We start from the raw sequence: 27,809 nt of genomic DNA on the forward strand, positions 1-27,809 counted from the left end.
TCACCTCTGGGCAACAAACAAGTAAGCTGGTAATACAACAGCAAGGAGCTCAAGGAACTTTCTGCGAGGTTAGAAATAAACTAGACAAAACGTCTTAGTGCATGTGAATTTTATTTGTAGCAATGAATGTGAGCAATGAATAGGAAACGCTCATATCAGCCAACCTTGCTCTTTAAGTTTATGTTTTTTTTAGATACCCAAACCAAAGAGATGTCACGCTTTGAATACAGGTTGTAACCAAACCACCACATGAAATCATCGTGCAGCAGACATCCGGGCACGAAACTTCTTTTACAACTTCAACAAAAATTCGATAGTGAACTTTTTGGTGCAAAACTGCAACAAGCCATAAGAGAACACTTCCTCTGCAGAAGACGCCATGAGCAAGTTGAATTTCACTCCTCCTAGTTCTGTACCAACAGGCACTGTAAGAGGAAGGACAAAAACGCGAGCAAAGTGTTTGGGTGAGGTACAAGAAGGGCTGACATGGTTTCCTGATACAGCTGAGTGCCGAAACAGCTAATAACTTTTTCCAGCCAACCACCAGGTTTGCGAGGCTCCGAACACCATAACCAGAACCTTGCCAAAGCTGTTGACATGACCCTTGGTTTGCCCGTCGCCACGACAATGGTCAACCAATGTTCGACAGAATTTCCGTAGAATCTAAGCACATTGCGTTTCTAATAGACACCTCAGCCGTTCAACAACCTTGGAGACAAACATCGTCCGGCTTCCGGTAGCTTTCAAGGAAGTCTGGACGCGCGACAAAACTTGTAAGGAACTCTTAAATTCCTTCTTGCTGATCCTACTTTTCAAAGCAGCTGCCACAGAGACGTTTTGGTAGACGCGAATCAACACAGGATCTATGTGACGGTTCAAGAGCAACGCTGCCCAGTTACTGACGGTCTCGGATCCGTCGCGGTCGATGTTGCGAATGCAGTGACGATACAGGTCGTGAATGCTCAACATGACTGGTCCCGTTTCCTTTTCGTCGAAGCATATGTCGAAGAAGTCCGTAGAAGCAAACACCGTGGTCCTGGCCAATTTGCCCACTGTGTTAGACAAGAGGTCGGCACAGATGTCAGTCAGGAAAACCTCCTCGGCAAAGGTATTCAATTCTCCCTTGTCAAATGGTTGTTCGTCGTTCTGAAAAATGGAAAAAAGTATTATATTCAGTGAATATGCCTGCAGGCTATACTTGGTCACAACTGAAGAAGAAGTGTCAGTTCTACACACAGCCATCACTATCCCTCCCTCCCACAGAGAACTTGCATAAATGCTCCATCCAAAAGCGCTTACTCATTTTCTTGATGTCAAGCACTTCTCGAGTGTTTCACACAGTTGACTTTCCAGTAGACACGTTTATGTCGCTGGTTTTAGGTCAGAAACTTGAATGCTTTGGTAAATCTCGTCAGGGATTCTGACATTGCTGCTCAGCCAAATGTTATGTTTAAAGTAATACACTCAAGCCTCGATATAACGAACACGGATATAACGAATTATCGGTTATAACGAAGTAAATGAAGAATGGTGTTGTCATAAACACAGTGTTACAAATAATCGTTCATAACATATTTTCGGATTAACGAAGTCATTTTCGTGGCAGATGTGACTTTGTTATAATGAGGTTTGAGTGTAATAAGGATTCTTTAACTCTTAATGTGCGTAGTATTTATATTAGCCGAGAAAAAAAACTTATGGCTCAAGCGGAAACAAGCTAGCAGAATGTCTCTCACGAGTGAAGGGCAGGTACGCTGCGGTTCTGTGGGTGAAGCATTTTTTTTCTTAGGTTGTAATCGAGTACAGTGCAAGAGAATTGACAACAACGCAGATAAAAATGTGCTCGTACCTCAGTGTCTAGAGCTGGCATCTGACTAGCTAGCATCCAGCTCACCAAACTAGGCATGGCAACAGCCGGTTCACAGATATGTGCGAAAAGGCACAGGGCCAGCTGCAGCGGGGTCTTCTTCAAAAGCGAGCTTGCTGGAAACTCTGGATCGTCTGAAAACAAGTGGAAAAGATCACACGGTGCCAGCAAAAAAGGTTCCACACATTTAATTCGTGAATATGAGTAATTTTCCCTATGACAGTACTAGAGTTGAACCTGGATGTAACGATATTGACGAATGTCAGCAATATTTCATTATATATAGGTATTTGTTACATGCAGTTTCATGTGAAAATCGGCAAGTATCATGCAAACAAAACCAAAACGAGGCTGACATCACTTCAGAAGACCTCACCTCTCACATTTATTCAGGAGAAAAAAAAAAACTGCGTAATTTTGGCTTGTGTTTTCTTCATACATCAAGTGTCGCTCCAAGGAAATTAATTCATGAAATGCAGCTTCATCATCCTGCGCGCCGGCGGCGTGACGCAAGACGTCCAACGCGTCCATCGCTTCCTTCGCGGTAGGCACGGCAAACAGTGGATCTTTTTCTCTGATGCACCTTCGTCGTGACCACGATCTTGCACCATTTCAACAAGCGCCGCATCTGACATTTCTTCAGTACATACGGCGCCGTTATCAGCAAACAAAAACACGCTAAGTTCGACGTTGTCGGCCACTCCCCCGTTCACATGTAGCGCATCCCACAATTTGGTCACATCCGCTGGATTCGCAGGCTCCTCTTCATCGTCGCAGATTCCAGCTTCAACGACCTTCATTTGGGCCTTGGTGAAGCAATTTAAAACCGTCTGAGCTGCCACTTCTCGCCAGGACACGGCAATCATCTCGACGGCTTGATAGATGTTTATCTTCGTTTGCTGTTCAAAACGATGTTCAGAAGAATCTTTTCTATCACACGACGGCGGTAGCAGCACCTGAAGCTGTTGATTATTCCCTTGTCCAGTAGGTGTATCAGGGATGCGCAATTGGAAAATATATCAACTCCGTGTTTGAGAGCTGAACGCTGTCAATGTGGTGTGCAGAGCAATTGTCCAGGATCAAACAGATTTGGCGGCCTTGTCACTTGATGTCTTCGTTGAAGTCTTTCAATTAGGCTTGTGCGAATATTCGAGCAGTTTGAATATTCGAATGAATATTACAGTATTCGAATTTGCTTCGAAATGAAAACCCCTGTAAAGGTGGTTTCACTGCAGCGCAATGCCGTGTAAACAGCTATCCGGGAAAAATCTGCAATGCTGCAAAGCCCCACTTCAAGGTTAACTGAACAGACTGCCTTCACATCGATTCATCATTTTTAAGTTTAAAAGCTTGTTATACCGGCTTATATGCTCTAATTATAGTAAAGTTTAAAATGTAACGTATTTTACAGGTTTTCACTTGCATTCTACCGATAGTCAAATCCTGCTACTATTCAAAGTTGCTTTCACTTCCCTTTGAACCAAAAAGAATAACATTTGCACATGCCTTGTTTCAATTAAAAAAAAAAAAGATATTGTGCAGGTTAGTTGGGTCATGACAAATATGCTCATTTTTTTCTTTATAATGTGTAATATATACCATTCGAATTCGATTCGAAATTATTCTACCAAATCACTATTTGCTTAGAACCTAAAATTTACTATTCGCACAAGCCTACTTCCAACCAATCAGAAAAAATTGCCTGCGACATCCACGCCTTTGAATCGGCCACATACTTTACGGGAATTCGCTTTGTTCCTTAAGAGCATCTGGGCTGGGCACTTTTCCCGATAAACAAAGGGACCCATTTGTCACTGCCATAGCTACTGGCGCAAAGCAAAAGCGTCACGTGGAGTTTGCTCTGCTTGCCTCCATGCCAGTCTTCTCCTTTAAGCACCAACGTACGATTAGGCAGCATCTGATAAAACAGAGCCGTATCATCAGCATTAAAAATGTCAGCTGCCTCGTAGCGGCTCAAAACGCCAGGCAGCTCCTCGGCCACCCATGATGCACAAGCATCGCTGTCGGCAGAGGCCGACTCACCACTAATGATCTTTCCGACGACTCCATTTCGGCTCTGAAATCTTTGCAGCCGGCCGTTGCTAGCTTTGAAGTCGTCGTGGCCCAGGATGCAAGCAAAATACTTTGCTTCTTGTTGTAGGATGGCGCCACTTATGGGCACGTTTCGAGCACGTGTGTCCAAAAACCGCGTAAGCACGGCTTTTTCCACATTGGAGTATGCTGACAGCTTCATCCTTTTTTTCTTCGAGCTTGTGCCCGACCCTACTGCACTGCAGATGCTATCTTTTGCACTCAAGATAGTCGACAGGGATGTTGAATTGTTCAGCGACATCCTTCTTCTTGCTGGTGGCAAGTGCATTGATGATCGACAGCTTGTTGTCGGAAGACAAAACTTTACGCTTTCTCGCCGAACTCATTTTTTAAGTGAACCCTCACTGTGAGAAATGCGCAATACACACTGCTGACGTTGACACTCGCGTTGCGTCTACTCACACACGATGCAACGACAACAAAACACGCACAAGCCTGAAAAAGCAAACAAAATCAGGTACATACGTCAGCGACACCTGGTGTCACGATGCGTAAGCAAAAAAAAAAAAAAGGGAAAAAACTCAGATCTGCCAGAGAGTGACGTTAGGGGAGCTAGCGGCTTTCATCATCGTTATCATCGTGGCACACCAGATCAACTGCTCTGGCTCACTGCATCGCATGCGTTCCTCTCGCGATCGCCGCTTGTCTTTCTTTTTAGCAACTGCAAAAGTTGCGCATTACTTATTCGAATTTTCGGCAGATCTACTGCACGAAATAACGAATGATGAGCATGAAAAATTCGTTACACCCAGGTCATTTGCCACAATGCTTTTGTTACATGCAGGTAAAAAATACACAGGCTTCCATGGCGATGGAGTTGGGGAATGAAAAAGATTTGTTAAATCCAGGAATTCGTTAAACAGAGGTTCTTCACATCCAGGTTTAACTGTATCGCAAATGAGTTGTGCGGAATGCCACAAGGTGGCGGAAGGGTTATGAGGGATAAATGACAACCACCCTTGTAGCATGAAGCCACTAGGCAGTCCATTAGGATTTCTCAAAAAGGAAAGATTCCAGTTGAAGAAAAAAAAACTGGGGAGGTGCGAAGCATATGTAGGCAAAGATGTTTCAGCTCCACTAACGTGAAACCTGGGGAGGTGCGAAGCATGCAGTGTTTTGAGAGAGATTTCTTTGATGAGGCACTAGTGGTGCCAAGCATGAAATCGAGCTTGTAGGGAAGGGTGTTTCTGCTCCACTAACGTTGTTAGAAAACTGCGTCGGAATGCAGCTTACCCTAAGGTACTTCTTCTTCACCGTCTTCTTTGGTTTCAGCTCTACTAACGTTATTGGCTATTTGTTGGGCTAACTGTTGCCTTTTTCATTTTTAGTGGACTGGTGGCGAGTGGTGAGATTTACCCAATTACTGTGGTGCATACCCGTTTTGTGATGGACCGTGACTACATGACACACTGTGACGACATTAGACGCCGACAAGCTGAGCCCCTAAGGTGCTTCGCACCCGAAATTTGTCCTGGTCTGGGGATCGAACCTGGAACCGACAATTTTTCTGGGGCGGTCGCTCTACCAATTGGGCAGGATAGTATCCTAGCAATTGGCAGTGCGAGAGTGATTTAGTCAACTTACTAATCAGGTGATTAATTCACCCTCGCACTGCCAGTTGCTAGTATTCTGGTTAGCTCAATTGGCCTAAAATGTGTTGGTCTGGGGTTCGATCCCCAGACCAGGATGAAAGTTTCTTCAACTGGAATCTTTCCTTTTTGAAAAACCTGCATAGATTTCCTTGTGGCTTCGTGCTACAAACAGATGGTTGTCAATTATCCCTTTCATAAATGTACTATCACGATCAAAAGAAATGTGAACAGCACGGTGTGTCAGTGCTCCATTGCTCGCGTTTATTTTCATTACATTCTTACCTTGGTGGTAATAAAAAGACAGTAGAGTCATTCTAGTTTGTATCCTGGATTACTGCAGTGCCCTTTTACCACCAGCAAGAGAAAGGCGCTTGTAAAGAAATGCGAAAAACGGAGTGCATAGGTGCCACACTGTTCACATTTCTTTTCGTCATGACAGTACGCACCAAAATGTATGGTATGGTGAACGACGGTAGGATGAACGCTACCTTAAAGCAGCTATACAAGCCCCACTACCCTGTACAAAAAAGGCAGCAGAAGGCAATGATACGGTAATGTTCATATATACACAAACAAACCATATTTCATGAAACACAGCATATATGAAACATACAGAATACAGCTGGAGCTCATAACAATGATGTCAAGAAATAACGTCATTATAAAAGATGTTCGTTATAAATATACACCTGTTAAATTCTTAATAGCAGTAACACTGTTTTCTATCTACTTTGTTCTGTTGAATGACTGATTATATATCAGTGTTTATTATGTTGTGGTTAAACTGTATGCACAAAAAAGAGCAGAAAAAATTCTATAAAGAAAAATATACATTGAAACATTCTATACAGTATTTACATTATAACATACTTTTACAAACAATGTAAATTTCTGCCTGTTAAAACACTTATCGTGTTTGGATGAGAGCAGTGCAAAAGTTTAAAGGACCCCTGACAGCAAAATTTTTGTTGGTGACTTTTTTACTGTAATTTGTAGCTTTGGGTCTGGTAATCCCTAAGTTAAATCGTAAATGCTCTAGCGTATCGTATAACTAATTCTAGCGTAGTTAATTGTGACCATTTTAGCGTCACTTCAAAACGCCTGCCTAAAAACCACAAGAAACTAGCGACCCATGCGGGGAGTGTCAAAGACCACGTGCACTCAAGCTGTGGTGACGTAGAAAGCGCGTCGGCTCCAAACACACTCAGAGATCGTCGACGTCATTGTTACTAGCGTATGGTCACTCAGGGTGATTTTTGTGCAATGTATCACACCGAACACGTAGCACTAGTGTCGATGTTGCAGGGCAGCCGATTTTTTGTTTTTTCTCCTACGCTGTTTGACATCGAATTGAAATAACTTCTACGCGACGGATGCCGTTCAAATTTGGCCAAGAAGACCTATGCATACCAAGCGATCGAATGATGGGCACATCTTGATCTTGAAATTTGATGTCAGTGCTCCTTTAAAGACTAATTTGTACGTAGCTGTCTTAATGCAATTTCCTGTCTTGACAGTAAATGATGCTCTCATATTGAGGGCTACACCTTAATAAAAGTGAAAGCGAAATTTGTTGCACCGACACTGGAACAGATGAAGAATAGCAGGATGCTCTGTTATATCTGAAATTGTGTTGCATGCCAATCCGTTGGAATGTCTGTGGACTATACGCAAACCTATTACACAGGCTTATTGGCTATTGGGACAAACTGGACAAACTAAATGTTTTCCCGAATCCCACGTTCCATAAACATTTGCATTTAACTTTACGTTGTGTTTTGCACTGTGCAAATACACTGAATACACCAGGACTTTTCTAGGCCTCTAAAGATAGCCAGCAAAAGTACCGTATTTACTCGAATCTAACGCGCACCTTTTTCCCGGAAAAACGAGTCCAAAAATCGCATGTGCGTTAGAATCGAGTACCGAAAAAAAAAAAAAAAGAAACTCGGTTATCGTATTGCCATCGACATTTCAAAATGGCCGCCTCCTACGATTTCTGCCATTTTTTCAGTTCGTACGTGTGCTGAGGAGATTGTCATCCCGTTCTGCGTTCGCATAGACGGCATGGAAGTGCAGACTCCAAATACTTGACGAGTGTACCACGATGCCGCATTTAAAAGAATAGTTATTACATGTGCAGAGAGACGGACGGAAATCGGGCCGCATCGCGGTCGTTCGGATATAGTTCGGAGTTCCCGAAACGTGCGTGCGAGACTGGCGCAAACAGAAGCAGAAGATTTTTTACAGCAAAGCTTCACGAAAAGATTTCAGTGGACCAAAGCAGGGCCGGTTTCCCGAAATCGAGGACTGAGCGACGAGGACTGATCCATTACGCGACTCGTCTCGCCGCCGTAGCGGTGACAGTTTTAGCGGCAAGGCCCGCTTTTTGACTTTGTGTTTTACTTTTTTGAAACTTTAGTTCTTTAAAACCCAAATACATGTTCTTCTGAATGTGCGAAGTTTGACCCCTACGGACTTTTTTTGTTCTTTTCTCTCACGAAAAATGGGTGCGCGTTACAATCGATGTATTACTTTTTTTTTTTTTGGTCGCGGAAAACGGGTGCGCGTTACAATCGAGGGCGCGGTAGAATCGAGTAAATACGGTATGCCCATTGCCTTCAAGCCCAAATACTACATGAAACCATCAACACAATAGAGAATAGACAAGTAAATCTGCCGAGAAATTTCAAGTGAAAAATTGGTATTACTGAGCAGAGTGACGAGCTTGGTGACAGCTTTCACAGCACCATCCCTCACGCCAGATTCATCATCCTGAAGGAAGTTGACGAGGGCCCACCAGAACGACACAATAGTGCCACCTAAAGAAAAAAAAAACAAAAAAAGAAAAGATCAGGCAGTTGTAAGTCATGAAAACTGCCAAACAGCGAGGCTGTAAGCGCCTGAGTATACGATGTGATTGGCTAGCGAGATCATGTGGTCTGGTGTGGTAAAAAATCTGCTGCTATACAGTGAAATCTCGGTATAACGAACTTCAGGGGACCGCGGAAAAATGTTCGTTATTCTGAAAGGTCGTTATAGTGAAAGCCCAAAAATTTACCATAACAATAGAATTTCAGTAACGCAAACGTCCTACCTTTGCAACGGTACGTCCTTGAACTCGTTTCTCACAACAATGCACACGTGAACGTCAGACAAGGCACGTTTATTTGAAATAGTCCGTGATCGTTTTTTTGACGGGTGCAGCACAAACTCTGCGTCACGAACGATTCTAGACCGTCCGCATTTTTATCCGCCGCTTCGGTCGCTGTTCCGCTTTTTTCTATGAATATGCGGAGTTTCCTCAAGTAGTCCAACGCATCTGTGGCCGACACGGACTCGTTGTGATCTTCGGGTGCTACCGTGACATCGTCGTCCATGTCATCGCTGCAATCCTTTAAGGCCCAACTGCATGCACGCGAGTTTCGAGCGACGGCCGACAGGATTTGCTGTCGCGGAGGGCCATCCATCGCCGTCGCTTGTCGCAGGGGTGCAATCGCGAAACGATGCTATTTCTGATTCCACACGGCTGGCTGATCGCGCTGATAACGCGGACGGACCGTCGTTCTGACCACTGGCCAAGCGCGAAAAGCACGAAAGGCATTGGAATCTGAAATAGAATCGTTCCGCGATAGCATCCCAGGTTTCTGGAAAGCCAGAAAACATCGCTTGTTGCCCGGAAGTGAGCGATATCCAACAACATGGCAGCATCTCTGACCCTTGCTTCGGTTGCAATTTGCTCGTGATGCTTCCAATCGGCGCGTACTTCAAGGAATGCAAGTTATAGACTACCTTATTTACAGCCCCATCTCACGCGGAGAGCGAGGCAGCGGCCGTATTTTGTCGTTATTTATGATCGACGGTTCGTTTTGATGTTTCGGTGGTAGCTTGCTGCATTGGTGGTAGCTTGCTGCAATGTCAACATCGTCGTCGTGTGAGGTAGCCCTTCTCCCTGCGAAGCAACGATGTGAGGCGCTGCGGCTTTTCTTAAACGTTCTATGACAGCAAGAGGAAACGTTGTCGAGATGCGCCTCGTGGACTAACCCCGACATAACGCTGTTTACAAAAAAGTGCGACGTAGCGTAGGCAGCGTACGCTTCCGGGCGCCCCATGGGATCACAGATACTACTGCCGCGGTTAAACATAAGATTGCGAAAAAAGGAAGTCCCGAAACGCTTTTATGGCATCTTTATCTCAAACAAGACAATAATAAATTTGGCATGTCATTCGCCTACTCTGTAATTCTTTTTCGTAATTTGCCTGCGTGCGCGCAATAGTTTTCAATCGAGCAGCGCGACGGAGCCCGTTTGTTGCAGTCACCTTCACTCGAAAGTCGCGTGCTATGCATGCGGTTGGGCCTTTACAAAACCTGATGCGTTGTCGCCTCCGCAACAAAGGGGAAAAAAAAAAAAGTTCCCCGCCCGCGTCTTTTTCCTCCCGTGCCATCTCAGGTTTTAGCGGGAGGGCGTCCGCTCTTCGCGCTGCGTCGTCTGCTACCTTACAGCTCCGACTGCCATGACCGATACACTGAAATCTAAGAATCCTCGCATTTCGGGATATAAGTTCGTAGTACTGAGGTGTTGTTAAGATTACACGGGAAATAAATAACGATCGTTATTCTGAAGTTCGTAGTAGTGAAATATTTTTACATTGAAACTATAAGCAGTCGGCACGGGATTTCTTAAAAGTTCGTTAATTTGAAATGTTCGTTAATGTGGTGTTCGTTGTAACGAGATTTGACTGTACTTGAAATACGGGTACTCTGATGCTGCAACTGCCTACCTTAGCGCGTGCACGTGTATGCTTCATATCCTCTCCCTCAACCCAAACAAAAAAGGAGCAAAGAGCAAATGCAAATGGGGAGGAGAGAGAGTGAAGGGAGGGGCCGGTGTGCCGAAATAGGTAAGTGAAAAGGAAATAGGAAGCAGTCAGTAAATAAAAATGCACGAGGGTGGGGGGAAGAGAGATCACGTCCAAAGGGTAGAAGGGAGGTGGGTTTTTTGCTGAATCATGGTTGTCAAATGTAAGCACCACCTGACAATGATAACTGGCTCCAGCGACACCCCGTGTTCAAGAATTTTTCATTTCTACTTGAAACTAAGCCGTTCCGTAGAAAGTATCTGCACGAATAGATTGTACGATACATCAGTGAACGAAAGAAACAAGGCTTAACCCGCTTACCAGACTGGTGGGCTGAGACGATGACTTGCGCAAGAGTGGACATGGCTCCGCTAGCCATAAGCCTCCTAGACAGATCCTCAGTTGGTTCCGACAGGTCAAGCAGTTGCAGGCTCCATCGTAGCATTATTGGATGCTTCCAAAGATCCTGCTGCAATACAGAAGCAACAACAGTACGTCAAACGAAAAAAATGAAAATAAAATGAACGGTTGTGACAGCCACGCACTAAAGCTTGGTTGCCTTGTTTGAAAACAGAAAAAAAAAAAAAACCTAACGGTAATAACGAAGAGCCAATTCTAGTGATGTAATACAAGTGATGTAATTGTGATCAACTGATTTAATACAAGTGAAATAATTGTTCTTTTTGCTGTGCTTAGACAGAGACGTCATCGACCACAAGAGGGACTTACGTTCTTCAAGACAATCAGCTGCTCAGCAACGCTGCATACGAGCTCCAAAAGGGAACGCTTCGTCTGCTCACTGTTGAAAAAAAAAAAAAAAAAGACAGTCGCTTAAACAAGCCCAACAGTGAGTAAATAAAACACAAACACCTAACACAGACTGCATTCTGGCCTCCCAGATTTAAAGGGATAAATGAAAGAATGAAAAAACACTTAAAGACACATTTATCACTGTGGACACCTTTAAATTAGAGCTGTGCGAATAGCAAAATTTTGGGTGCGAAGCGAATTCGAATAATAAAGATTGAGTGCGAATCGAATCGAATAATTTCGAATAATTTTCGAATATTTCTCAAACATTTTTCGAATAATTCGAAGTGAAATTACAGAAAAAGTTGCAGAGAATCCCTAAGTATGTTCTTGTGAGATCGCAACATGAAAGTGTTTTTTTTTCGCTAGGTTGATGAAGCGTTGGTGGGGTCATATTTCATAGTTGTCTTTCTTATCAAGAGTGAGGCAATGTAGAGGCCGAATTGTATTTATGTACATGATTTGGTGCAACCAAAGTGTTGCCGACAACACTTTACACGTGATAGGCAGAGGTGCCATTTCCTCAGCCTCTCCTCCTCTGTCAACTGCTGTGGAAGGCCAATTGATGTGGCGGACAAGGGTGTGCTCCCTTCAAGTCCGGAGTTCCAAATCTGCCTCGTAGACGTCGATATATAAGAACATCTGAAATTTTGGATGCTAAAAAGCTTCGGCGTCCGATTTTTCGGACTTCCTGCCCAAATTTCAGCTCCAAAACAGCATTAATTGAGTCCCCAACTCTGCCACATCTTTCATCTCCATATTGGAACCAGCGTTTTCTTGAGTTAATACATTTGCGACCGCAGCGGAGCTTGAAAGGCAGCTTTGCCGCAATACGGGGGTGTGATGAGGTGAAGCATATTGAAAATCTAGGGACCACTTCCAAACTGACGTTGACTGTCTCTTGGCTAAGTTCGACCGTAACGGACCTTAAAAGGCAGCTTTGCCGCAATACGGGGGTGTGAGGAGGTGAAGCATATTGAAAATCTAGGGACCACTTCCAATCAGACGTTGAATGTCTCTTGCCTAAGTTCGACCGTAACGGAGCTTGAAAGGCAGCTTTGCGGCAATACGGGAGTGTGATGAGGTGAAGCATATTAAAAATCTAGGGACCATTTCCAACCGGACTTTCTCTCTTGGCTAAGTTCGACCGTAACGGAGCTTGAAAGGCAGCTTTGCCGCAATACGAGAGTGTAATGAGGTGAAGCATATTAAAAATCTGAAGGGGTCATTTTTAACCAGACGTTGACTGCATTTGTCTTTGGGAAGTTCGAATAGTTCGAATAGTAAAATTTCAGTGCGAATCGAATCGAATAGCAAACACTATTCGAAAAATATTCGAAATTTCGAATATTCGCACACCCCTACTTTAAATGCTTTTGGTAAAAACACCACCATGCATCTTCTCATGCACTGACCATACACTGAACATTGTTGCTGTTAAATGGGGTCATGGGTTGTGGAAATGTTTCGCTGCATTTCGTGCCCAAACCTGATGAAACTTAAATGGACTTGTTTAGTTTTGCATGCCAATTTCAAGTATGCAATAATTCCTCTTGTAGGTCAATTTTTTCTTCTTGTGTCCTGTATGTAGGCGTAGTTTTATGTTTTCCATGTCTTACCAACTAGTCCCCCATTGTACGCTTCTTTAGCTCAACTAGTTTACGAAGCAGGCAAAACTGCCTCTCTATTATTTCCGGAGGCAGTAAGGAAAAAAACCGTTCAGCGGAAGGGGAATATTATCAGACAGCTAGATACTATAATGTGCAGTAAGTGCTTCAGATGATATCATAACTAATGATCCTGCAGATAATTCATCAAATTTTAAAAAATATATGTGTGCAACATCAGGACTACGCTCTCGGCACTTTGTGAAACACAAGTTAGGCTTTTTGTTAAAAAAAAACAATTATAGCTCTAGCTGTCCTAAATCAAGAGGTATCACTCTGACAAACTAAATAAGTGACCCAAAAACATACAGTGGAACTTCGATTATACGTCCCCCGGTCCTGCGACGACCCGCGTTTTACGACGAATTGGCTTGGTCCCGGCAAAACCCCCATAGAAATAATGTATTAAAAACCTCAATTGTACGACGCAATTTTACGCCGGCCCCGCCTCGTACGACGCTTTGCTGGACTGTCCGAGAAAAAAAAAAGACCTACGATGACGCGGGCTGGCACGCAAACACACTGCGGCCGGGCGAAAAAAGTCGGGAAACCGAGGAACCGAGTTCGTATCCGCGCTGCCACCACAGGGCCTCTTCAATTTTTCGACACGCGGTCGGCCATAGCTAGCCAGAGCCAACGTTGGCCGGAGCCAGCCGGAGCGCATTCGTTTTGTCGCATTGCACTGCGCACTTCCGTTGTCGCTTTTTTTTTTTCTCTCTCTCTTCTTTTGGGTGGTTTTGTAGTGACCGTGACCGTTGTGACCGCAGTGACCGTTGTGAGCAGATAACATGGCAGATAATCTCGAGCTCGCTTTCTAGTATACGATAACTTTCACTACATTTCGTGTCGTTATACCGGACGTGTTGAACGGCGATTGTTGAGCCAATGTTTGCGACAGCCGCGGGAACCGGAACTCGCCGCTGTCTAGCTACCAGAGGGCTGGGGCGTTTTAGCCGCTCGCGATTGGTCGAAGCTTGCAAATCGAATAGGCCTACTGCCGTGCTGCCATTCAGCCATTCCTTCACGTGTTTGCCTCATCGGTTGGTTGTGCTGCGCCGCAGCTGCTGTGTCCACGTGCAAAATTTTCTGTGTTCGGTCATTGGTGTGCGAGGAAGCTTTCGAACTTTTGGTTGCGAGTGCTGCGTCTCGCAATGTCGCGGAACCGAAAACCGCTGACGCTCGGAGAAAAGCTTCGCATAATCGAGGAGGCAGAGAAGCGGAACGGAGCAACAAAGGCCAGCATTGCCCGCGACCTGAACATTCCCGAGTCGTCGCTGAAAACGATCCTCGCGAAGAAGGACAGCATCCTACTAAATGCGGCAAAGTTCGGCCTGAACAGGAAGGCCGCGAAAGATGGCAAATATGCTGCCATGGAGAAGGCCCTCGTTGAGTGGTTGCGTCAGGCCCGCAGTTCAGGAATCGCCGTGGATGGCGCAATTTTGAAGGAGAAGGCTGAGACAGTTGCATTGCGCTGCGGCATTGACGACTTTAAAGCCTCCAATGGCTGGTTGGATCGCTTTAAAAAACGCAGTGGAGTTGTGTACAGCCGCTGCTGTGGAGAGAGCGCGTCAGTCAGCTCCGACACTAGAAAAGTGGACTGCATTGCTGCCGGAATTGATACGGGAATACAAACCGTCCGACGTGTTCAACGCAGACGAAACTGGATTATTTTATAATATGCAGCCAGAACAGACATTGGCATTCAAAGGAGAGAGCTGTCACGGGGGTAAGCGAAGCAAAGAGCGTCTTACCGTATTGCTTTGCGCTAATGAAGACGGCTCTGAAAAGCTTCCTGCCCTCGTGATCGGCAAGTTTGAGAAGCCGCGATGCTTCAAGAATTTGAAAAGGCTGCCGTGCCAGTACACGTTCAACCGGAAAGCCTGGATGACGGCTGCTATGTTTTCTACATATCTGCAGCAGCTGGACTCCAAAATGGGGGCTAAGAACAGAAAGATTCTTCTTCTGCTTGACAATGCGCCATGCCATCCATCAGATATGTCGCATTTGAGAAATGTGAAAGTTGTATTTCTGCCCCCCAATTGCACTAGCCAGCTGCAGCCACTTGACGCTGGCGTCATCAAGTGCATGAAACAGAAATATCGGAAGTTTCTGGTGCAGCGTCGGCTGGCGGGCATGGAACGCAAGCAGTTGGATAAGAAACTTTCTGTGCTTGACGCAATGCACTACATTGCTAGTGCATGGGACGCAGTCACGCCAGAAACTATCGCCAACTCCTTCAGGCACTGCGGCTTTAATAGAAGTGGTGCTTGTTCTACCAGTGAAGCTGCACTGCCTGTTGACGATGAACCAGAGTTCGGCAGCCTGGAGCTGCCTGGATCTTTCGCGGACTATGTTGGTGCCGACGACGACGTTGTAGTGTGCAGTGAAGTGTCGCTGGATGACATTATCGAAACTGTGCGTCCCGACACTGCGGGAACTTCCGACGAGGAAGAGATGGACGACGCTGCAGAGGCTAGCGTGTCCGTTCCGACTTACGCGGACGTGTTGTGCTACGTCGACCACATTCGGCGGTTTGCTTGCGCACGCGATGAGATCGGCGACTTGCTGCCAGATGTTGCAGCTATCGAAAGAAAGCTGATGCGTCGTGGCTGGGCAAACTCTCAGAAGAAAATCACAGATTTTTTTAAAAGGTGAGAAATAAAGGTTCGTTCACACCTCCGATAAAATGCGTGGTTGTCATTTTTTCAATTAATTTAATCTACGTTCCTCGGAGCAGCGTACGTTTGTGCCGCGGACTTTCTTAGGCATTATGTGCCCGCTGTTGTGGGGCAAAAATGACCGTCACTGCCTATATTCTCGGTTTTTCGATTATACGACGCCCGGATTATACGACGATTTTGCGCGGTCCCCTGAAAGTCGTATAATCGAAGTTCCACTGTATAACTTTCAGCTTGTACATGTTGCATAAATCTACACTGCTGATAAAATAGTACTGATCTCATAAGAATGAAATTAGGCTTTTCATTGGAAAGAATAGCTGTAAATTTCAATAATACAATTGGCACAGCACCCATACTCTCATGTCTTTCTCCGTGTTTGTCGCAAAATTTAGGGCTGGATAACTTTTATGAAGAAAATGAGAAAACCATCTTCACCTCTTGCTGAAATTTAAGTTCCATCACAAACTAAGCTTCTGAAAAACAACACTCTTTTTCTTAGAAAGTATTTATATAAGTGTGTTAATGTATATACAGAGCAAAAAAATCACCAAAGCTGCCTTTACAAGCGCAGAACACACCTTATAAAGAAGAAATTTCAAGGAAGACTTCTATAAAAGGTTACTAAAGCAGTACACTCACTTTTTTATGTTTTCATACCAGTCAAGAAGATAGGAGAGCACCTGCAAAACAAACCAATTTGTGTTAGCGAAGACAATAACAATGTACACACAAATAAAAGTGTGGTATTCTGGAGTGCACAGAAAAACACTAGTGACGGAAAATGAAAAAACAGAAAAAAAAATTGCAAAAATTTACACATGCTGCAAGTTCACTTCAATGCTTTTCAAGGTTAAAATTGTATAAAGAAATTTTGAGCCCACTGTGGTCACTCACTTCTTCAAATGTTGACCGCCCCTGCCAATCGAGCTTCTCCATGTGTGGGCCATTACAGGCAGTAAGCACTGAACATGCCTGAAACAAAAAACAACAAAAAAAGCTGAGTAACATACACACTGAAATAAGACTGCCATTCTTCAAGTTTGTATCATGAACCACCTTTGACAAATCTTATTTACAAATACTTTACCACTGACACTGGAGAATGGGTATTGTAAATCAGTGCTGCGGAATCCCACAAGGTGACAAACGGATAAGAAAGACCGCCCCGGAAAGGCGGTCCCAGGTTTGACCCCCGGACTAGGATGAATTTTTTGGCAACTAAGACGCTTTCTTTCTGAGAAATCCGTGTGGATTTCCTCGTGGATGCGTGCTACAAACAGAAGGGGCATGTTGAAAACAAAGAATTTTGGCATCAACATATGGCAAGATGCGTGCATTGACTGCCTAACATTTTGTTTGAACAAAACAAGGGGAATGGGTCAAGGGCTTGTTTTCTTTGATAGACACAACCTAATGGCAGCAACAGACAATAAAGCCAAGGAAGGTGTAGGGGACATTATTTGTAGTCTTTCCACTGTAGTGTAGTAATGATGATATAAATGTAAAGAAATTAACATTGATGAAAAAACAACCTGCCGCCGGTAGGGACTGAACCTTCGAAGGTTCTGGCAGTGGTGTTAAAGAAACGCCAGACTTCCATCAAGAACTTCTTTAAAAACCGTAAACTGATCAATAAATTCTTCCGAGGTAGAGCTGTGTGGAACACATCTGTTTTATTATACCTTTTTCCCGATTTTAATTGCATGTTGATGTTATATGTTTCCCAGCTACTTTGATTTTTTTTCCCACGGTCTCGAGACAAATCCCATTGAGGGGCTATACTGCAGTTCTATTAACAAGCAAGGATTTTACATGGAAGCTACATAACGTGAAACCTGGCTTTTTAGAGGATTTTAAATTTTATTGCAGTTAACATTTTCAGTTTTCTGAGAGACGCTGATACACAAGAGTAGTTCATAGGCAAAAAACACAATAGTACCTAGACACCAAGAAGACACAGGACAGAGTGCTGAGTTCAACTAACAACTAACTAAGCAAATGTTACTGAAGCACACAACTGTAGTTACCTCTGCAAAGCATGCCATGTACTGCTGGTGTTCTCCAGGCCCATCACAGACTGTGCGGATGACTCGGTTGAGGACCTGTTGAGCCATCCGGTCAATGTCGGTACCGGTTGCCAAGCAACAGCTGTTGCATAGTTGCGCGACCGACGTACGCCTCACGAACTGCAGCGTCATCCAGCGGGCCTCGAGCGACGTGGAAGACAGCGACCGGAGCACGAAGCCGAAGTATCCGTCCGGTCCGGGAAACAGATCGGGCCAGCGCAGGCCCAGTTCGAGGAGGAAGTCCTGGCGGGTGGTGATGAGGAACTCCTGGCCCGGTTCCTTCCGGTGGATGTCGGGGCGTTTCTGGTCCGACGGGGGTTCCAGTAGCACGGCTGCTATGAGCTTGTACGGCAGTGTGCCTTTTCGATGGAAAAAGTGAAGACAAAATAAAATGGCCACGAGTTTAGATAAAAATGCCAGGCCTGCGCGGAACACGCAGCACAATCACAGTGAAAGCTGGAGGAGCGGCCTTTCTAGAGCCCCTTGTAAACTCTCTTGGGGCGACTACTGCAAGCAGAGTTGCAAGGTACCCACTACGCCATAAGTCATCATAATTTTGCGGAGAAGGGCGGTGCCCACTAGGCATTCTACATTCTGTGGAGAGGCGAGGTACCCACTACGCGACTGTAAGGCTTTGTGCACTATGCTGATGCTGTGGCTGACAACGATGAAGAATTATGGCTGAACTCTTTATAATAGGTGGGAAGCTTTAAACCACCCACTCATTTTGCAATTCGCATTGTGTGATGCGTGGTTCTTATTTTACTCTTCCACCACACCATATTACTTCTGTTGACGTGATTCCTTGCTCAACATGACGCCTGTATAGGGTCCTTTTGTGAAGAAGTTTCAAGCACCAGCATGGCTCCGTGGTAGAATACTTGACTACCACGCACAGGGCCTGGGTTCAAATCCCACGCTAACCTGGTTATTTTTTTCTCATTGTGCACGATAGCAGTTACGGACACCAGCAGTGGCCGCAGACAACTACACCACCAAAATCAGCTGTTGTGATCTCGTAAGAGCTTTCGCTATAAAACTTGCTAAGGGGCTAGCTCATGCCTACTACTCATCATAATAAGAAAGCTGTACAATCGAACCATTCTATGCATTCTTAAAAGAGTGCTTGTGGGTAACTCCTGAGCAGCATGAAAAGTAAAATAGGAATTCATGTCCTGTGCACTCCTTGTTTCATCATTTGTTGATTAACACACTGTTTCATCAAAATGAACCCACATATATTGAACACACATACACTCAAACCTCATTATAACAGTCACACTCACACCTGCCCCGAAAATAACTTTCTTATATCCGAAAATTCGTTATAAACATTTATTTGTAATGCTGTATCTATGACAAGACTATTCTTCCTTTACTTCGTTATAGCCGATAATTCGTTATATCCGTGTTCATTATATCGAGGTTTGAGTGCATAAAGAACTATTGTGTATATCGAACAGTTGTAATTGCCACTTGAATATATTCTCGATATATAAAATAATTTATATATTGAATTACCTATATATAGAACCCTTTCGTGAATCCCTTCAGATTCCCTTCTCCTGAACTTCTGCCTGGTTTGGATTTCCAACAACACAAGGTGTAGCAAGACATTCACTGCCTCTAATGGATGGTATCATCTGCAGCAAATTGCACCAGCTATGGTAGCTGCCTGCTTATGAGAAATTGCACAAATGTCTACTGTACAACACAATATGAATATTAATCTATCCCTTGCTTCGACAGTCATGGAGGCAATGAGCAAATGCAAGGAAACGACTTACCCAGCTGGCTGGGTTCCGAGAGACATTGTAGCCAGGACAAGATGACATCCAGATACGCTGCCCTTGACACAAAGCACTTGTTCATCCTAAAAGAGAATAAAAAGGGCAATATGCTGTGCTATCTACAACAGTAAATTGCTGTACTTACGCCCACCTAAAGTACAGTGGACTCCCGATAAGTCGAGCTGCAATATTTCATACTTAGTTAAGAAGAGACACTGGTGTTTAAAAAATTTTTTAATTTTATCATATACAAATGAAGTTTTCCCACGAAGTATATTTTAGCCTGCTAAAATCAGATATGCAATTCATTTTTTCTTATCTGAAGTAGTTTTTGACATAATTAATATATTGTAACAATCAATTTGCCCAATTTTTCTACAATTTTATCCTTGAATATCCCAGAGAAATTTCAATGATGAGCATATTCTAGAACAATCACAATCGGGGATCATAACTAGACCATCACTAATTTTAGCGTTGCAATTTTTTGTTAGCCTGCTATGTTTTCAATGCGTTTAGAAGCTGCTCAATTAAAGCTGCATCATTTGGCTAATTTTGTTCATTCATACTTTTTGCTTATCCATACTGGAAATATTAGCTACCTTTATTCCTCCTAGATGAACATTTGTGCTCATATGTTTCTAAAACTACCAGAAATAAAGCCAACTGTCATCTGCCTGCACTTATCAGACACCAGCAATAGATGTGATGATTTGCCATTTCTGCCTTTCCTGATATGTTAAACCAAGTCATGCTTATGCTTGCATCTGGTAATTAAATACATCTGATATTTCAAAAATGAAATTCCAGGGTCCCCATGAGTTTGAATTATCGAGAGTCTCCAGTATCTAGTCAAATAATTGCACGCAGAAAACAATTTATGAGCCTCAAGCGCTAACTTACGAGCTGGCCAGCCAGACTTTCTCTTCGAGCTTGGCCGAGAACAGCGCAACAAAGGATGGCTCCATGCAAGACTGCCTTGTGTAACCGATCACCTGCAGCACCTACACAAAAAAGAAACAATGCACCAACTTTGCACACAAATTTATCAAGGTGAGCTAGTTGGTAGGGATTCATAACAAAAGACGGTAGGCATGCAAGCAAAGTCAGGACGATACAAACGCCGCTTGTGTTGTCCTGACTTCTCTTTTGTGTCTGTGTTTGCACGCCTGCCGTCGTTTATGCGTGACAATATATTATTTATTTTTGTCCATAGATGCTGTGACATTATGGTAATTGAACCCACTATGTTAAACTGTGTGCAGCACAACTAGAGCACAAAATGGAGCATTTTGCGACACTGACATCAACTCTGTTTGAAGTTAAACAACCAGGGATCACCAACATCATGTGTTTGCGTTGGCTGCTGTGCTCCTTGCATGCACTCTCTGCTGCTGTTAACACAGTGCTCATATGCACACATTGCCAGATGCAGTGCAAGTCACTGTTTTTTGTTGTCATGTGACCCGCTGTGCTTGCACACAAAAAAAAAATCACTGTGGTGCCACCTCTCTCAGTGCCCTCTGAAACCAATACCGCAACTGGGCACTATAAAAACCTCTCCAAATAATTAACCGTTGCATGCTTGAGCAAACCAGCTTTGCAGCCATGGTAAGTGGGTCATTAGCTACTGATTGCAACAGAAAAAAAAACAAGCAAGATGCAAAATCTTTGTGCTGGAACTCTTTTATATTGGGGTGTGAATGATTTTACCCTTGTTTTAGCCTAAGTGCTTATATGTAAAAAAAAATATACAAAGGATCTCCTTTCGGAGTTGTCTAAATGATACATAAGCGTTGCGTTTTACGTTATGCGACGGCCATCACTGCAACGCCGTTTTCAGGCCGCATCAGCATGGTGTTTTTTAACTTCTCTCTACCACTCGTGCACATGCCGCGGGAAAGCATTTGGAATGCTTTCCCATGGCATACCGCGACCACAGAAATGCGTTTGGCATAAAAATATCACGAAGTTTGAATTTTCTTGATGAGTACAGTCCTCCCTGTTGGCTTTACATCTTGTGCTGCAGACGGCTTTTATTCCACTACCCTGAAATTTAACGAAGCCTTCATAGAGAGTGTTATCTTGCCACATTTGTTCTGCATTGTGGGTACCACACAATATCGTTTGTCAAATTTGTTCATATTTTCCAAGCATGGGTGGGTAGCATAGTGGTTAAGACACTCGCCTTCAGAGCGTGAGGGCCCGAGTTCAAACCTAAGCACCCCAGTGAAAACCTATTTTCTTTTATTCATTTATTTTTTTGTCAGACAGACAGATTGACAGGCAGACAGATGGACAGAATGTTTTCTCATCAAGTCGGCAAAGAACTGCTTACACATAAAAAAAAGCATGTCAGGGACAGCTCATAGTAATGATCCTCAGCAAGCTGACAGTACTGGCATTCTGACCTGGAGGAGTGTTCCGTGGACGGCATTGTGGCTGATGCAGTGGTCGTTGGCTCCGGGCAGGGACGAGATCAGCTGCAGCAGCAGGGTGCGCCTCGCAGAGGGCGCCACCAGTGGCACTAGGGCACGGGCTGCCAGGGCACGCACTTTCCACACGGGGCTGCAGGCGCATCGCGCCACATGCGGCACAAAGTCCTCCAGCCGAAAGCTGCCTTCCACCACCGATGGGAAGAGGCGTGCCAACAGCAGCAGCACGGGAAACGCATTGGATGCCAGAACCCTGGATTCACACACGAGATTGAACGGACCAACGCAACAGCGCACCTCCGAGAGACACCACAGTCTGCCAAAGGCTGGCTATGGTTGTTTAATAAGAATAATTGCTGGTACACTGATCATAGGCGGGCCACTTGGTGCGCACCTGAGCACGAAAACAGCGTGCAAAGATGGCAAAACGGATTGAACCACACAGACACAGCGCAGTGTCTGTGTTCTTCATCCTGTTATCCTCTCTTTGCACAATGTTTTTATGCTCAAATAATTGCTGGGGTTTAACGTGCCAAAACCACAATAACATTATGATGCACAACATCATTATGACGCCATAGTGGAGGACTCTGGATTAATTTCAACCACTTGGTGGTATTTAGCGTGCACCTAAATCTAAGCACACAGGAGCTTTTGCATTTTGCCTCCATCAAAATGAGGCCGCCGTAGCTGGGAGCCAAACCCGCACCTCCTAGCTTAGCAGCGTGACACCTAGTGTGCTGAGCTACCACAATGGGTGCCCATGGCTCTTTAAAAACACCGTCTTCTCATCCGTGTCCTTGGACTTGGGAGGGAGGGGTTGATTACACCATCTGTCATACTGACGGAAACACACTTGCTTCAATGCCTAAGCATTGGAAGCGAGGCATGTGGGGCAGCATGCGAGTCCCTGGAACACTGGAAACACCCTATGCTGCTAGTGTAACCCATGAACTTTATTTTATATGAACTTTCGTAAGCGGTGGCTGCCATCAATAACCGAAACAGCAACATGGATACTTTTGCAGTAAAAAAACTTGCTCTGTCACTATCTTGCGACAACGATATAAAGGACCCCAACATTCCGAATGTGGTTTTATTTTCACATCCAACTGTAATGCAGACAGGACTTTGAATCTATTTTCCTATACTCGGTTCCAACCTAAGAAGCACCATGAGATCCACACACAGAATCGCGAGGCGCCTGCCCTTCAGCTGTGAAATGCAGTCGTGCTAGCTGGTTTCTGCTCAAACAGTAAGTATTTTTTCTTGGCTAACATAAATACTATGCATATTAAGAGTTAAAGGTTTGTCATTACTGCTTGAAACACTATGTTTCCCTGAACAGTGATGTCAGAATCCCTGACGAAATTTACCAGGACGTTTTCAACCTAAAACCAGTGGCACAAACATGTGCCTGTCTGGGAAAGTCAACTGTCTGAAACTCTGGAGAACGGCTTGACATCACGAAAATGAGTGAGCGCTATTTGGACAGGAAAGACACAGAGTGGTTATGGTTTGGGGGACAGGATAACCTTTAAAGTATGCAAATGTTTCTTTAGAGTGGTGGCAAACTGGGCAGGGGAAAGCACTCACAGATCTCGTGAATATGCGGCCGACTTGGAGAGCTCTTGCAGGAGGAAACGGAACAGCGGCGGGAAGCGCAGAAAGAAGACGTGGCCCGTCAGGCAGTTCTTCCTCTGCGTCTCCTCGCGGCTACGGTTGACACCGAAGATGCGTGTCATCAGCGTGCTGAAGAGCAAGGTTGCAGCGTTCCTCACCTGCGTGCAGCAACGGTGAAGTCTATAGACTGCGCGTGTAATCTGCTACAACACAAAACTACCTTTTAGAACAGCGTTGTTTCAAACCAGAACACAACTCTGAGCAAGATAAAGCAACACAGTCGACTTTCATTACTTTCATAAGGAGCAAAGGTATGGAAAAAAGTGTGAGTGGGTGCTTTTTACCCCATTACAAGCAGAAAAAAAAAAAAAAAAAGAACAATCTGAATGCAGAATAATCTATAACACTTTCTCGAAAGTTCAAGTGCAGCAGAAGTGCATGGCACCATAATAATTGAGGCAGATTAAGGCTTTAAGTATCAATATCCAGTCTGACAGCATCTATGGGAAATAAATATTTTTGGAAAATACTACTGAATGATCTACTCATAAAGAAACAAAAAGCATCAAACATTTGTCGACACCGTGCAAAGGACTGCCAAAGTAAATGCATGCACAACTCTCACAACCCATGAACAATGCTCAAAATCTACATTCTAAACATGCACTTTAACAGAGCTGTAAATGACGAATAACTGCGATATACACATTGTTATCTGAGAGCAAGTGGCTAGCGTTACACACAACAAAAGGCATTTATTCTTTAATTGGTAGCTTCAGTTAGAAGAATGAGAAATGCTGCTATGGTGTTTGAAAACCTGCACTGTTCGCCGATGCATCAAAACCATGAGTAGGCAAAGAAGACGAGTTACTCACCGACCAAATCTTGGATTCAAAGCCAATGATGGCCACTTGAATGCCATCGGCAGCATATGGCATCACTGCATCACCAAGCCTTGCTTCACGAAAAAGTGCTCGCAGTACGTTCATAGCGTGAACCTGAAAAGCCACCAGTCATTGATTGAACAGTACCAACATGACCATGAAAACAAAGGAGCAAATAACTTCGCAAAAACTTCTCCTGATGACCAGGTCTGTCACTATCATGCACAATCTTTCTTCAACAGAGGAGCCGTTTAAGCTTGCCAAAACCTTGTCTGGCATTAACAGAAAACTCAATCATCATCAAACAGCGCACACACACAAATACAAAAGAAGGAAGAACTGATGACTCGAGCGCTGGCGCTCAGTGCTCGTGTCAGTTCTTCGACCAACTCGCTCAAATAGCTACTTTGCTCAAGAAAACTCAAGCCATCGCATCTCACATCGCCCAGCAACGCGTTGGAGGAAGGAAAGTAGGAGGAGAGAAGTGGAGAGGAGGAGAAGAATAAATAAATAAAACGAAATAAAACTTCTTGGCGAGGCGGGATTTGAAACCGCACACCCACAGTCAGAAGGTGAGTGTCCTAACCACTCGGCTATCCAGGCACACTAGCACAACAAGCATTTGTTGGAACCATATGGTTGCATTGCTATGAGTGAGAATAAAATGGAGAGAAAGTGAAAGAGAAACAGAGAGAAAGCATAGCATAGTCATGTATAGTGTAATACAGCAAGGGGGTAAGAAAGAGAAGTGAGGAGAAAGGGTAACACATTGCATAGCCATATACTATACTGTATTTACACGATTGTAAGTCGACTCGAATGTAGGTCGACCCCCCAAATAGCATGGCAAAAAAAAAAATAAAATAATGTGTGAGCGCATTTCATGAAGGAAATTTAGTTAAGTATGACCGACTTCATAGTTGGAGTCACCACCCGTCCTGTCCCGCAATTCTCTGTCCTGTCCTCGTAAAAAGTAGCGCTGGAATATTGTAAGTACGAATGTATCTTCGACTAGCCCCGCAACGTGTTTTGTAATGTCGACACGAATTTCAGTGTGCAAAGGTGGCTTCACGGCAGTGCTTCACTGCTATGTAGAGAAGCTAGCTTCGTGGCAGTATGCGGGATCACTTTCTTTTTTTATTCACGCGAATCATTGCTAAGAGTGCGGGTTACACGCGAGAAAATGCGGTATATGTTACAGGTAAAGCTGGAATGGAAACTTAACGTTGTAACTATGCCACAGCATCCCTGATTTCTCGTTTGTCCCGCCGTAACTTGCACTACAAATTTCTGTTTCGATTGTAAGTCGACTCCTCAACTTTGGATTTCAAATTTAGGTAAAATGGGCCGACCTACAATCGCATAAATACGGTAGTATAGTACAGGGTGGTAAAGGTAAATGAGGGTGAGGGAAGAGGGGAAGGCACCAGCTCTGCTGTTTGCTCAGTCTTTGCACCACTAGCGCGCAGCTGCCCCAATTCTTTTAAACATTTTACAGCTGTGTAAAAGGGTCAGAGTAGGTCAAGTACCTTTGGTTCTACTGATGCATCAGTGTCCATGGTTGCCAGCACGAGAAGTTCTCTGATGGCTCGATGGAATGTTGCTAGTGAGCACACCTCCGGCTCCGACACGAGGATGGCCTGTGGGTGAGCAGAGCCCAGAATTCCTCGCGTCAGCGTCACCACAAATAATTTGGTTCAATGAATTTATTTACTCGGAAGAGCCTTATTTGGGTCTAGCTAGTTATTCAAGAGTGACATTACAGCAGTGACATCACTTCAAGAGTGACTTTATAGCAGTGACAACTTGCTGTGAAGTCACATTTGAAGGCAAGATCCCATTTTGTGCACTGACGGTTTGAATTTTCGGTGCTCCCAACTTAATAATGCAAAGTGAATAACCGGGTCAAACATTTACAAGGTTGCACTAGATGACTGATGGACTGACCTACCAACTGCGTGAACATGAAACAAAGCTTTTTCACCCACCTGAACCATAAATGGAATGCCAGCGCTCCGACGTGTAGCACAGACGCCTTTGTCTTTGATGACTGCCATGATGTTCCCAAGCCAGGTGCCCGGAAGGTTCGCCAACTCTGGGTGTTTGCACCTGGCATGGCAACAACAGACACACACCAAAAATGTCTCGCAAATGAGGTTGCATGAAAGTGGCTGTACACTACAGTGGACTCATGATAATTCAAACACATTTCATATTTCTGGCTGGCCTGCTCCGTTTTCACTGTATATTAAGGCTGCTTAAATCGAACTTCACGACTGCATAAATTCGGTTAATTCATACTTTCTGCTTGTCCGCGGTGGAAAATATCTGCCACCTTTGCTGCTTCTAGCTGAAGTGGCCAAACAAGCCAAACCAATTTAAGGAAGGGAAAAAAAAACCGATCTCGATGGCCTGGTCTTGGTGAACCATGTGCAGAATTCTTCTTAGGTCACTTTCTCTGCAGCTCACAATGGGGTAATGTGAAATAGCATTACAGCGGTGCTATGCAAAAAAATGTACTAAGATTGGAAAGGGTCTCCCAGGTCTCACAGGACACAGCACATTTGGCCACTTAAATTACACACGCGTGCACATGCTGTATAATAAAGAGTACCAGCATGACTGCTGATCTCAAGAAACTTCACTGGCAATCATTCAGAGCTGTTCATAACTTTGCTGCAGCCCCACCTTTAAGAATCTCCTGAACTTCGAGGAAGTCGGTAATATCGACAATTTGCTTCAATATATTGAAACTTTCTTAAACTGAAAGTCAACCTTAATATGCTAAATACTGTCGTCAGGAGATTCTTTTTTACACAGAAAGTGCTGCAAGAATGTTTGAATATGACTCCAGTACGAAAAAGAACTCAGTCCTCTGCACAGCAATGCACGTCATGCGTAAACGGAAAAGAAAGCAAAAGACAACGCAACTTCAGTGCACTGCCGTAATAAGTGTTAAGCAAAGCAATCGCACCTATTCTGCCACCGCATCTTGTCATCAAAATCACGTGCGTTGCCCAAAGTGGTGCAATGCTGATGCTATCACATTCACCGAACCAAACCACTTGTTATTCATGCTCAACATCGAAAACTGTCGCAAGCGATATCACATTGTGTAATTCACGCTGCACGCAACAAGAATGCACCAGCTCCCCAAACACATCACAGAACCAATGCATTAATGTAGTACGGCAATGCACACACCTCCAAAGCATGTGGCAGAGCTTTTGGAAAGCAGTGTAGGCTTGCTCAAAGGCTCCACGATGCCTCACTGTCGACATCTGTTCCATGAAGAAGTCTCCAATGGACAGCACCTGTTGAACACAAGTCGCATAAACATAGGAATGGGCAAATACGCACACTCAAACCTCAATATAATGAACACGGATATAACGAATTATCAGTTATAACCAAGTAAATGA

At 44.3% G+C, this 27,809-nt stretch overlaps 1 protein-coding gene across 1 annotated transcript in view; it reads right to left on the reverse strand.

The window, feature by feature from the left end:
• Window positions 1–636: 636 nt before the first annotated feature.
• Window positions 637–27,809, reverse strand: part of LOC119401390 (thyroid adenoma-associated protein homolog) — an 84,834-nt gene continuing 57,661 nt past the window's right edge. Inside the window, exons 24-39 of the mRNA XM_037668144.2 lie at window positions 27,592–27,701; window positions 26,376–26,496; window positions 25,917–26,027; window positions 24,379–24,501; window positions 23,477–23,661; window positions 21,857–22,133; window positions 20,349–20,449; window positions 19,443–19,528; window positions 17,617–18,014; window positions 16,484–16,561; window positions 16,229–16,269; window positions 11,161–11,230; window positions 10,753–10,900; window positions 8,283–8,393; window positions 1,850–2,001; window positions 637–1,146 (exon numbers count right to left, since the gene is read on the reverse strand). Coding sequence (XP_037524072.1) covers window positions 664–1,146; window positions 1,850–2,001; window positions 8,283–8,393; window positions 10,753–10,900; window positions 11,161–11,230; window positions 16,229–16,269; window positions 16,484–16,561; window positions 17,617–18,014; window positions 19,443–19,528; window positions 20,349–20,449; window positions 21,857–22,133; window positions 23,477–23,661; window positions 24,379–24,501; window positions 25,917–26,027; window positions 26,376–26,496; window positions 27,592–27,701 — 2,595 coding nt within the window. The 3' untranslated portion in view covers window positions 637–663. The remainder of the gene's footprint in view (window positions 1,147–1,849; window positions 2,002–8,282; window positions 8,394–10,752; window positions 10,901–11,160; window positions 11,231–16,228; window positions 16,270–16,483; window positions 16,562–17,616; window positions 18,015–19,442; window positions 19,529–20,348; window positions 20,450–21,856; window positions 22,134–23,476; window positions 23,662–24,378; window positions 24,502–25,916; window positions 26,028–26,375; window positions 26,497–27,591; window positions 27,702–27,809) is intronic.

This window comes from Rhipicephalus sanguineus, chromosome 8, assembly GCF_013339695.2.
Source record: "Rhipicephalus sanguineus isolate Rsan-2018 chromosome 8, BIME_Rsan_1.4, whole genome shotgun sequence".
In the NCBI taxonomy this organism is placed as follows: domain Eukaryota; kingdom Metazoa; phylum Arthropoda; class Arachnida; order Ixodida; family Ixodidae; genus Rhipicephalus; species Rhipicephalus sanguineus.